Here is a 12,245-nt window from a genome sequence, read left to right on the forward strand (position 1 = left end):
ATTATTAGTTATTACAAATATATCTTGTCTTTCTATATATCATGCAAACTCTATAATGGTGTGGGGTGGAATTGCTCCTATGAATACGGGACAGTTAGGTTGGTCTAAGTTGGAAATTTGCTTTGCTTAATTTTGTTACTAGAAAAGAAAATGTGCTATTAATGGGTGGACTACTTTTGACAGAAATTGGTAGTTATACAGATCCTATTATATGTGTCTATTACTTACTCGCTTTGTACCCGGAAATCACATATATAGCAATGTTGTTAGTTTTAATTATAACTGTAGCCACTTTATTCAGTGGACCACGGGTGAAGCATTGGATGGGCTTCTCCACGGCAGAAAGCGCCTAAGTTTTACTATTATAAATAGTAGCAGAAAGACCAAACTGGTTTGTTGGCAATTTCTATTTTTGGTAAGAAAAGAAAATTTTAAAACAATTAATTTATGACATAATGCTACTTTAAAAAGGAAATTGAAATCATAAATCTCCATTTATTACTATGCACTAAGTTGGGAGTGAAAAGGATCAAGAAATGTATACACTAAAGTTGAGGAGTGAAATGATCTTTGGTCCACCAAGGGGATTGTTGCTCCTTTACTTGATTATGTCCACAACTCGGATATTAATATGACGATCTGAGATGTGTTTGTTGATGGCAGTTGGAGCTGGAACTTTGTTTGCTACTATGGTTCCTAACTGGCTGAAATTGGAAGTTGAGGGGATGATCCTTAACGAGGGGGTAGAGGATTTTATTATCTGAAAAAATGCTATCAATGGTGTTTACTCTGCTTCTTCTGCTTGCCATTGCCTCACTCAAGCGTGCTTGCCCACTGCGCCTTTGTTGGGAACTGGATCCTGGGTCTGGAAACTCCATGTTCTAGAAAATATAAAAATTTTCCTTTGGCTCAGCTCATCAGAGCAACCCCACTTATCTTTTTCTTGTTACTCACCATTTGGCCACTGACCCTTCTTGTTGTAGGTGTGGAGCTCATTTTGAATACATTTTTCATTTACTTAGTGTGTTTGGATGGGTGTTGACAATATTGATTTTGTAAAATTGATTTTGAAGTAATATAAATTATGTTTGGATGTTTTATTTAGGGGTACAGTTCACTACAAAACATTAGATCTAACGTAGAAGCTACTTAAAGGTGTTTCAACTCAGAATCAATTCTAGATCCAAAATCAATTTTGAATTTTTCTCCAACATGAAACCAAACATATGAAAATGTATTCAAAATTAATTATGGACTCAGAATCAATTCCTCAATGCCAAACGAAACATGCACATAGAGACTGTCCAAAGTCTGCCAGATTCTGGAACCACCTTCGTCTGGATGTCAATCTTCAAGATCAGGATATGGAGGCACCAAACTGGCTGCGTTTTTTCTGCATGGGTGCGCGTGGCATCTTATTTGTTGTGGGTTGCTAGAATTTATGGAAATCAAAGAATGAAGAAGCTTTGAATCAGACTTACGGTGGTGATTGGCAACTTATTCATCAAACCCTTCATCTCAACACCCTTTGTATCAATCTGCTGGGGACTCAACCACATCCTCATCAGATTCATCTCATTTGTTGGTTCTCTCCTAGTCACGGAACGTTAAAGCTGAATACTGACGGAAGTTAAAGAGGTAATCTTGGTGTATCTGGTATTGGCGGAATCATCAGAGATAGTAATGGATCGTGGGTTCAAGGTTTTGCTGGTTTATGCGGAGTCAAGACCAACCTCTATGCTGAACTACTGGCCATCCTCAAAGTTCTTCAGATGGCATGGGATTACAATGGTCAAGCTCTTATTTATGAATCAAACTCTCGCACTGCTTTGTCCCTGACATTGCATGGTGCAGATCATACGCATCACTATTTTCCTCTGATCTCAAGAATTAGGAGCTTCCTTCATCACCCTTGGGAGCTTTCCTTTCAGCATGAGTTTCGTGAAGCCAACTACTGTGCGGATTGGCTTGCTAAATTAGGAGCTAGTTCTGCTAATCATCCTCTGGTTTTTTATAGTTGTCCTATAGCTATGGCTCACTTGTAGTTTTGTTGTTCTATTTTTTCCTAAAGTATAAAAAAAAAGTTGGTATTGTCTTTATATATGTTGTTATAAATTTGTGGAGATTGGTGATATTTACTAACTTCACTTGAAAATGAATCTTCGCTTAGTCTAATATATAAAAAAGAAAATTATAATAACATGATTTAAATGGTAGTAATTTTTTATATAGAGTATGAGTATTTTTCATTTCAAACAATATTGTTCAAAACTAATGGTACCACTATGGACAACAAAACTCTTCCTCTAAATATTTAATACAATTGCATACTCGGAATTAGAGACTTAAGGTTAATAAGCTGAAATTATTTTACATAAATTGATTCATGTGCTCGGTGGCATGGCAGTGACAACAATTGCTCCAACTTAAACTTTTATAAAATAAAAAATATACATGTATTATGAAAATGCACATTGATTCAAAATTGTATGAAAAGAATCAACAATTTAGCTTGTAATTTTGTACATGTATAAGAACTTGTTGCATAAGAAATTAGTGGAGAATGTGTATTTAAAATTTTTATTGAATCTTAGAAGTTTTAATCATGACATATAGAAGATTTTTTTTAAATGAGAATAATTCCAAATTATCTATGGAATTATGACCCTTCTCAATATTAATCCCTATCCTTTAAATCATAATTTCTAGTGTCATACCCACATTATACATTTACTTTGTCATTTGTTTTCATTTGCTTCCTTTATCATTATCATCGCCTTCATTATTGTTATCATGATTGTCACTATCACCATCTTTCCTTCACTTATTACTACTATACCATCTATCATTACCAATGTCACCTCTTCCTTTCACCTCTACCCCCTACACCATTGCTTTTGCACCATAATCTCTACTACCATAGCCATTAGGTCATCACTAATTGTCGTCACCATTGCCCACCATTGCCCCTTACTTAAACACACCATTGTCATTATCCTACTTATGTTACTAAACTCAAAATCATACTTAAGATCAAGAGGAGGGGTGAAAGATTATAACTCAGAGGATTGTAACATGGACCATAAGATCCTACCTAAAATGCAAATTATACTTACGCATATAGATACAAAAAAAATAACATAGATAAAGACAATAACCTCTAAATAATAACATTAAACTAACTTAATTTCAAGCATAACCATAATTCATAAGTCAAAAAGATTAGGACCAATATATAACACACAACTTAAGATAATTTTATACCCGTTAGAGTGAAAGACTTTATTAAAAGTAGTCAATCAAATTAGTCACCAACAAAATTGTTAAATATTAATTTCACATCACACCTATAACATTATAATCCAAGAAAATATTATCTAACCATGATTTTTAATAAATAAATAAATAAGTACCTTACCAAAAAAAACCAACATCATTGCAAGATTAGTTTATAAAATCATTAAGGCTTAAATATGAATTTAATCCATCTAAATTTCATTTTTTCAATTTTGATCCCCATTAGTTCTTTTGTTTATTTTTAGTCAATGAAAATTTATTCCTTTTTAATTTTATTCCATATAAGTTTTTTGTTTTTAATCGATGTAAAATTGCTTCTTTTTTTTTCATTTCAAACCCACTTGTAATGAGTCACAATTTAAATGGGTTAGCCCGACTAAGACCACAAAATAAATGGTCCAATTTTTTAAGATCTACATCCACTCCGCATAACTGGTAATTTATAGGCTAAATTGTAGCCTGATAATGGAAAAAAAAAAAAAAAAACTGTTTGGAATTTCACAACTGGTAGCTTATAGGCTAAATTATCACTACTGGGTTTGGAATTTCATAATGTAAAGTTGTTGACTTTAAAGGTTTCGAGTGCCCATGGTTTTGATCTTCTTGTTGTTGGGGCACTCCGACCACTAGAAGGCGCCGCCTGAGTTTGCGCCCGACTAAACCGCACTAAGAAGTGGTGCATGGTGGAGCGTGTGGAGGTTCTAGCCTCCTCAACCACTTGGGTTATGCATCGTGTGAGAGGCACACCATATTCGACGATGGGTCCTGACGAAGAAGAGGATGAGACTCCATCGTCGACATTCACAATCTTCTTTGTGCCGCAGAAAGAAAAAAAAACATTCTAGACCTCGTCTTGATTTAAAAAAACTCATATAGTAAAACAAACCTTTTATGGAAAGACAAAGGAAATAGTTATTAGAAGGTGATCAATGTGCTAAATTCAATGATTGTGACGTTGTCGTTGTGTATCCGTTGACCAAGTGCTTGTTTAGTTCTAAAATAAACTCCTCGATATTAATTTTAAACCAATTCCCATAACAATTATAATAAAGCAAATGATGAGGAGGATTATTAGGATATTGATTAAGAAATTAAAAAAAGAAATTTTTTATTAAATATATAAAATTGTGTTATTCAAGATTTTTTTATATTCTTTTATAGTATTTATAATAAATATTTTTTTTAATTTATTAATCAATATACTAAGGATACTTATCAGTAGCACCGTAATAATAATCCACTTAAACCTTTTATGTTAATAATCAATGATAAACAAAAATGAAAACCACAAATTCATAAATTTATGTATCATATAGATACTACGACTTCGAAGTTACCAAAACTAAGTATAATCAGAAAAAAAAAAAAAAAAACCATTGCCTAAAACAAAACAAAACTGAACAAGATAGGCACTGTAAAATACGGATATCTTTGGTTTGCAATTGAAATTATTAAGACACATTCTAATTCAGATTCAATAAATAAAAAGTAAAATAAAAATAAAAATAAAAGTCTTATCCTTTTAAAAAAGTACTTTTACGTTCAAAAGTATTTTTTCACCTCATTTTTAAACCTGCATTATATTTTTGTACGTTTTCACGTTGGCTTTCTCTTTCATACGTTGTCCATGACAATAACACACTACCAAGTTTGAAGCAGTCTTTGATTCCCATTCGACTTCAACACTATCACTGTTCATGCCACGAAATTCCTCTCCTTTCAGTACCATTTACGCGTCTCTTATTATAATTTCATGGTTTACTTGTATTATTTTATAGTATGTTCCACAAGGATATTCAAAAAATTTATGTGTTCCTCAAAATTTCAACCACTAGAATATTCTTCATGAACCTATCACATTCCATTTCAGTCAGAACCAAACTCCTTAATTATCTCTTTCATTTTTGTTTGCCTTTTGTCTATTAATTCCCCGCCAAGTCTATTAATTCACCCTCCTTACCAATTCTACTAGAGTTTCCATTTTGGACTTGGATACTCTCAGTAAATAGTACTAAATTGGTATGCTTCCATTGAAACACTTATTGAGGTGATGATATTCAGTGGATTGTTCGGTCAAAACAGCTTTGGTTTGTTGTGTTATTATTTATTATTATTTTCCTCACTTATCATAATAAACTATGCATGTCAATGTTATTGTTTCCATTTTAATTAACCATGCTCAATTAACCAAGAGAATATTCTTTATTTTATTTTTTCAGTGTTTTGCTTACCATGTTATATAACTTAAAAGTTTCAAAGTCACACCTCTTGTGTAAATTGAAGTAGAAGCCGAATAATGGGGTCTGTTTGCTCGGCTGAGAAAAATAAAAACAAAGAGGTTGGAGGGAAAACCTTGGGGAAGAAGCTTAAGAAGTTAAAAAGCATTGCAAAGGGAAAAGGAGATTGTTATTCAAATTCAAGGACTAGTGATCGTGGTACAAAGCAAAAGGAGCGAAACTCTGGATTTTCCAGTGAATTCAACTTATCCAATCCTAGTCGAAAAGAAGGAAAAGAGGGACTTTCCCTCTGCTGATTTTTGTTTCTAAAGCTGAGTTAATTTGGTTGAGTGGTAACAAAATACATATTACTCTCCTGAAACGTAGAGTAAACACATATTTTTCTAAGATATTGGGTGTGAATTGAAGTCGAGCAAATATTATACATAATAACCTGTGATTGGATAACTGTGTAAAATATTTTTCCAGAACATTCTAACCAAATTCTTTTTTAAATTTGTAAGGGACTTTCTTACTGTAACAATGTTTTGTTAGGAAAATAATTATGAGTTAATGATATATACGTGTGTGTGCAAGTTAGCTTGCCCAATGCCCAAAACTCGTAGGGTCCTACAAGTTAGTGAGTAAACTAACGATCCTAACAAATCAATAAAGAGTTGGGTCTTCCTGACAAATTACTGGCTTTAGGGGTAGGCATGGATTTAACATCACTTATATTTTACCTTACTCAAATTTTTTTATATATTTGGAATTAGAAAGAAGTATTCCCCAAGATGTTGTGGTCACTTCAATGCCATGAAAGTAGTGGAGCGACTTTGAGGGAAAAATTATCATTTGGGCCTAAAATTAGATCAAAGAACTCACTAGAGGAACTGCATATGTAATTATGATATCATCAACTTAAACTAAGATTATCGTAATGGATAGAGCAATGTGTCTAATAGAAAGAGGAATGACACTCTAGTGGAATGAAATTCAAAACTGACTGCTCAAATCAAGCTTTAGGAACTTGTTAGAGACCAAAGAATGCCTTTTCCAATGTGCAAACAAGATTCTAATTCTGAGTGAACCCTGGTTTCTGCATGTAGATTTCCTTCTGCAAAAGCATTACTGAAGTTGAGTTGATGAGTGGGTCAAGACTTAGAGAAAGTAAGGGAGAGAACAATAACGGTAGCAGGCCTTGACTACAAGACTAAAAGCTTCTAAAATATCAAACCCTTCTCTCAAATTAAAGTCATTTCCAAATGAGGGCCCTTTACAACTAATCTAGCTTTAAGCTTTTGAACAAAACCATTTGCATTTTTCTTCACCCAAAACAATCATTTACATTCAGAGGCAATTCTACCAAGTGGGAGAGGAATAAAGCTCCAAGTGCAGTTTTTACAAAGAGCATTTTAACAAACTATACTTGAATTTGTTAAAATACTCTCAAGTTTTAACTAACATGATAAAAAATCAATAGTTGAATTAGTCAAACTCACATTTTGCAGTCATTGAACCAGATGCATGTCCCTTCCCATTAAAAGTAAATCAACTAGTACCATGGCACTCTAAATTTCTTTGTCATAAATCATATAAATATTTATTTAAGCAGGACACTGTCAATAATGCAACAGTAAGACACACTGCAGCCAACACTAGCTGGATTCTCAATTTGAAAATTTGTACATGACAAATGTCAAATGGCCAGTTTGTTGCATATCACAATCACAACTAGAACTGGCTCTGACCAAGGAGCAATAGTAATGCAACATTTCTGTACAACATTGTATAAATTCAGAACGAATACAAACCTGGAGGCAAATATCTCTTTGAACCATTTGGGACAACAATTGACGTTGTGACAGCACAGTTATAAAGCACTCTTTAACTCCAAGAATTTCACACACACAGCAGAATTGTCCACAGAAAGTGAAAACACGTACTTGAAGCAGGGTCTGGCCAGCATTGGCTCAACAAAAGACACAAGCTTCAAAGCTGAGGTACAACACTGGTCTAACAAAGCAAGCAAATTGCAAGACGAAAAAGCCTTCGACATAATTAATTTGGCAAGCAAGGATGCAGCGTCAGCAACTGAAATATGGCACTGACAACCCACCTAAAGAACCTAAAAAATGAAATCGAAATTATTTCAGAACCCTACTACTTTGTAAATTGTAAGTTATGGCAAGATTCTGCTGTAGCAAGAGTTCTAGAAAATATAAAAGCAACTAAATAAAAAAATATTAGTCACATTCCCCACTTTAAAATACACCAAGTTATTTTTGTATTTATATTTTAATTAACTGGGACACATGACTAAATAACAACTTCTAGTTGCTAAGGATAACAGCATCTTCATAAAAACAAGAGTACCAAAGGCATATCCGAGTATGTATAAGTGCATAGCAAGTGCGAGGTGTGACTTATGAGAATGTAATGAGTTATGTATGGATGATCTATCAATTGTGTGAATATGTGACAGGAGTATGATCTGAGTTGATTCTGATTGAAGTATGTTCTGTATCACACAAGAGAAATACAGAGAAAAAGATGGATGAAGGTATCAAAACACAACCAAGGAGGTAAGTCTTCTTATTAGAAACTAGGGAAACTAGAAGAAAATTTTTTTAGAAAGAAAAAGTGGTATTTTCTGTCCTTCAGACACCTTCCTATATTTGACGGAACCGTAATTTAATTCAAATCATTCCTTAGATAAATCTATTTCCGGCTCATAGCTTACATAAAAAGAATAAAAATTTATGGCAATATCACTCATAGAAGGTCCTAATGATTCCAGCTTCCAAGCCATATTTTTACTCCAACTTCGAATCCTAGTTGGCATGTCCTTTCAAATCAAGTCATATGTCAACTTTCCTTTAAGTACATTACACAAGTAGTCCTGACAGCCAAAATCAGTAATTGGCTACAATTTTTGAAGATTTAAAAAGTTCAATAGCACAGAGGGTAGTTATCAAATATATTTAAAAAGGCCTAGGAAGTCAATTTTTATCTGCTCTCCATGCTAATTAGATTGATTAACAAATGAAGAAAGACAGACCCCTCAGTTCTTGTGCCAAATTCAACTATAATACTCGTATCTTAAATCCAAAACAATCTAAGGGATGCAACATAAAAGTGCAGCCTTACCTACTGATCAAGAGACAAGAATCATGGTAGCATAGTAGAAGTGCATCAGTTTCTCTTATTGACAATGTCCTTTTCCTTGATAATAATGACAGGGCATGGAGAATGGTGGGCGCAGTAGTTGCTTACACTTCCCAGGAACATCCTGTAAGCCAAATTCAAATTTTTTAAAACAAGAATTGTCCAAAATGCTAATAGAATCAGATCTATTTGTATCTGCAGATAAAGGACTAATGATAAAGAAAAAAATTATATAAAAGGTTAAGAAGTTGGTTGTGTATTGAAGGCCTTTATAACTTTATAATCACATCATCACTAATGGTTGGCATCGGTTTATAATCACATCACTTCTCTGATATGGACTATGATTGCCAATTTGTCATCTACTAGCATCATATATTGCCAACAAATTTGGAAACATTTTATTGGGAAAGGCATGAAAGCATTGGAGTCTGAAAACTCGAGGTTCTACCCCAGTATAACAACAGTTCTACAATGTCCTAGCACTTGTTAACATTCTCAAAAAGGGTATAATAGTCCACATTGTTTATAAAGTCATTTTTGTGATGTGGTCCAAATCATGCTTTGCTTACTACGATAAAAGTATGTCTATATGCCAGTGTGAATTTATGGACTACTTTCTGGCAATTATGCAGATTTGTCACTAGTTAATTTGTACCTCTTAATGGGGCCAAAAGCACGAGACCCCATCACAAGCACATCAGCATTCAAATCCTGAACTGCTTCACAAATCTTCTCCTTTGGATCTCCTACAAGAACATGGGTTCTGACCTTACTCTGCCATAGATAAGAGAAGAATCAAAAACAGTAAACAATAGCTGACAATAACTTGAAATGGAACACTTGCATAAAAAGGTAGTGTCCCACGGTGTCGTGGCACTAATGTTTTCGGGTTGAGCTTTGAAGGAAAAATTAATAAATATTTTTTTAATTTGATAATTTTTTAAAAATAAGAAATAAATTAATAGATTAACATAAATTATTTGTCCTAATATTATACAGTACTACTATTTATTTTCATAAATATCAGGAGTATATAATTTTCTTAATTTAAAAATAAAAAAAATCACCCCTCCCTTCTCTGAAACCCCCATTCCCAAACACACCCTAGCTTCTAGCAATTTTCATAATATACCACTAGGCACTAGCTAAAGTTCTTTAGAAAAGTCGAAAGAGATTGAATCTTCACTTTCATAACTAGATTGTGAACATTATTCACTTTAGTCATAATTCGATAAACTTTTATTTTGTGTCCGAAATTTAGGGCTAAAATGAAAGCTGTGTAAAGTCGAGTACGAAAGGACATAATGCTTACAACCGGACAGACAACAATGGAAATGTACTTCAAGAGAGAGTGACCAAAATAAAAAGTCATCGGAAAATATAATAAACTTTTAAAAAAAGAACAATATGATGAACGGATTCAGAATTCTGAAATATATAGAAAGTAGAGACAAGGAAAAATGTTGAATAGTAAAAAATAAGACAAATGCTAATAAATTTCCTTATAACATTAGCTAAGTAACTAAAAAAAATATTTGTATTGAAATGTGTTGCGTTATTTTTTTTACGTTCTCTTATGTTTTTCATAATAAAGGAGTACTTTCTTCTTTTGATTCATACAATGATTAACATGACATGCATTTAATTAGAAACATGTCTAAATTACATTCGAAGAATAGATAGCCGTAGCCACTATCCAATTCCATCGTTTTCAAACATTTTTTATGGTAAACTGCGTATAAAAGAAATAAGTAAAAGAGAAAGCTACAAAGCACAAAAGGGTCAGAGTCAGATTTTACAAAAATAAAATGTAGTGAGAAAAAAAGGAATAAGAAAAACGCACGGTGAGGTTGAATTCGGAGCAAATTCCGAGGGCGTGATCGAGTACGGCGTTGGTGATGCGCTTTTGGTGCGCTTCAATGGCTGCAGTGAAAGCAGGAACTTCGAGATCACCTGAGGAGAAATCAAAGAAGTATTGGATCAATGCATTGACTTCAACTTAGAGAAGATAATCGATTAGATAATTAAGAAAAAAATATCGCGGATTCGATCCTGTTAATAAAAAACTTAAACTCAAAGATTGAATTGAAAGGTTAGGATGGGAATTAGAGAGAATGTAATGTACGGAACTGGGGCCACCGAAGGGGATGGCACCGGGATTGAGGCCAGTGGCGATGGAGGGCGGGGATTGGACGTGGAAGACGGTGAAGGAAGGAGCATCGGTGGAATCGGGTGCAGGGGATCGGAGCTTGAGGTTGTTCAGTGCCCAACGCAGCGCGTTCATGCTTTCCTCGCTGCCATCCACAGCTACCAACACGCAACTAAGGTTTCCTCCACTCGACATCTCTATCAGGTTTGGTTTCTCAGATGTGTCTGTCGTGTTCGCTTCTGGCCGATGATGATTGTTGTTTCTCTCTCTCCTCTCTCTTTTTCTTTGACTTTGCTTGCTCCTGTTCGATTCGGACACCTCTTTGACTCGTTGCTTATCAAATTGTTGGCTTTTATTCACCGTTTTTAGAATTAGTTAAGGTAGGAGTTAGTATTGAGTAAATTATTTATTGAACCAATTACATTGACAATTTTGATAAGATAAAATAAAATATATATTTATTGTAAAATTAAAAATTTTAACCATCAATTTTATTTCAAATTATTTTAAATGATACAATCCACTCTTTAAATTTTTAAAAGATTCAATTTGATATTTAAATTTTTAAAAATAAATCAATTTGATCTCTAAACTTTTAAAAATTTAATTTAATTTTTAATTTTTTTTAAAATAAATCAATTTATTCTTTAAATTTTTATGAACTTGAGGATTAAATTAAACATTTTTAAAATTTATGAATGAAATTAATTTATTTTTAAGAATTTAAGAATTAAATTAAATTTCTTTGAAAATTTGAAAACCAAATTAATCCGTTTAAAATAATTCAGAAAACAATTAAGAATTAAGTTATTTTAAAATGTACTAACAGAAAAAAATTCCAAAACTCGTTCAACGTGATATCTTTTCTTTATTCAAAGTTCAATAGATGGATCGTAGACATTAGTTTATTTTATTTTATTTTGGAAACCACTTATTGTTTATCTTGTTCAAAATACTACATTTTATTAAAATATGGTGTATGTTGATAAATACGTCATGTGTATTAGTTCCAAATGAAAAATAAAAAGCTTTTGTAAAAAAAATATCAATACATTCTTCTTATATAAACATGTCATAAAATCACTTTATAGGTGGTTGTACCACATTTTTTTTATCCTATGATTTATTCAATCTTTACATTAATACCATGTATTTTTCACACTAAATCAACCCTCTTCCTAATTAGGAGCTCCCCACCACTTTCACCACCAACAAGTGAGTTTGTCGTTGTCACTATCGTCATTACGTGTAATAATTGTTATTCAAGAGTACAAATGTATTAAAAAGTAGCGACATGTCTCTAATTTTATGGTTTCTTTTGTGAGATTTGTAAATAATTGATTTTGTTTGAGTTTTATATAGTGGAGGCTTCATTTTGATGATTGATATTGTTATTATTTAGATTTGTAGGT

The 12,245-nt window shown here is 32.9% G+C and overlaps 1 protein-coding gene across 1 annotated transcript; it reads right to left on the reverse strand.

Moving 5' to 3' along the window:
- Positions 1-7,089: 7,089 nt before the first annotated feature.
- On the reverse strand, positions 7,090-11,167 carry LOC100805479 (universal stress protein PHOS34). Its single transcript, XM_003544778.5, has 5 exons — positions 10,815-11,167; positions 10,528-10,637; positions 9,340-9,458; positions 8,664-8,805; positions 7,090-7,641 (listed from the first exon to the last, which is right to left on the reverse strand). The coding sequence occupies exons 1-4, from the start codon at positions 11,026-11,028 to the stop codon at positions 8,709-8,711; spliced, it is 540 nt and encodes a 179-aa protein (XP_003544826.1). The 5' UTR covers positions 11,029-11,167; the 3' UTR covers positions 7,090-7,641; positions 8,664-8,708.
- Positions 11,168-12,245: the final 1,078 nt, after the last annotated feature.

The sequence above is a fragment of the Glycine max genome, chromosome 14, assembly GCF_000004515.6.
Source record: "Glycine max cultivar Williams 82 chromosome 14, Glycine_max_v4.0, whole genome shotgun sequence".
NCBI classification, from domain to species: Eukaryota; Viridiplantae; Streptophyta; class Magnoliopsida; order Fabales; family Fabaceae; genus Glycine; species Glycine max.

What these genes read in the sequence shown, in the direction of transcription:
- LOC100805479 (XM_003544778.5), bottom strand. Translation starts at nt 11,028, where the DNA reads ATGTCGAGTGGAGGAAACCTTAGTTGCGTGTTGGTAGCTGTGGATGGC. An exon ending in GCTCCGAATTCAACCTCACC is followed by an intron (nt 9,459 to 10,527) that starts GTGCGTTTTTCT and finishes TATCTATGGCAG; the next exon opens with AGTAAGGTCAGAACCCATGT. An exon ending in GCTTTTGGCCCCATTAAGAG is followed by an intron (nt 8,806 to 9,339) that starts GTACAAATTAAC and finishes TTTGGCTTACAG; the next exon opens with GATGTTCCTGGGAAGTGTAA.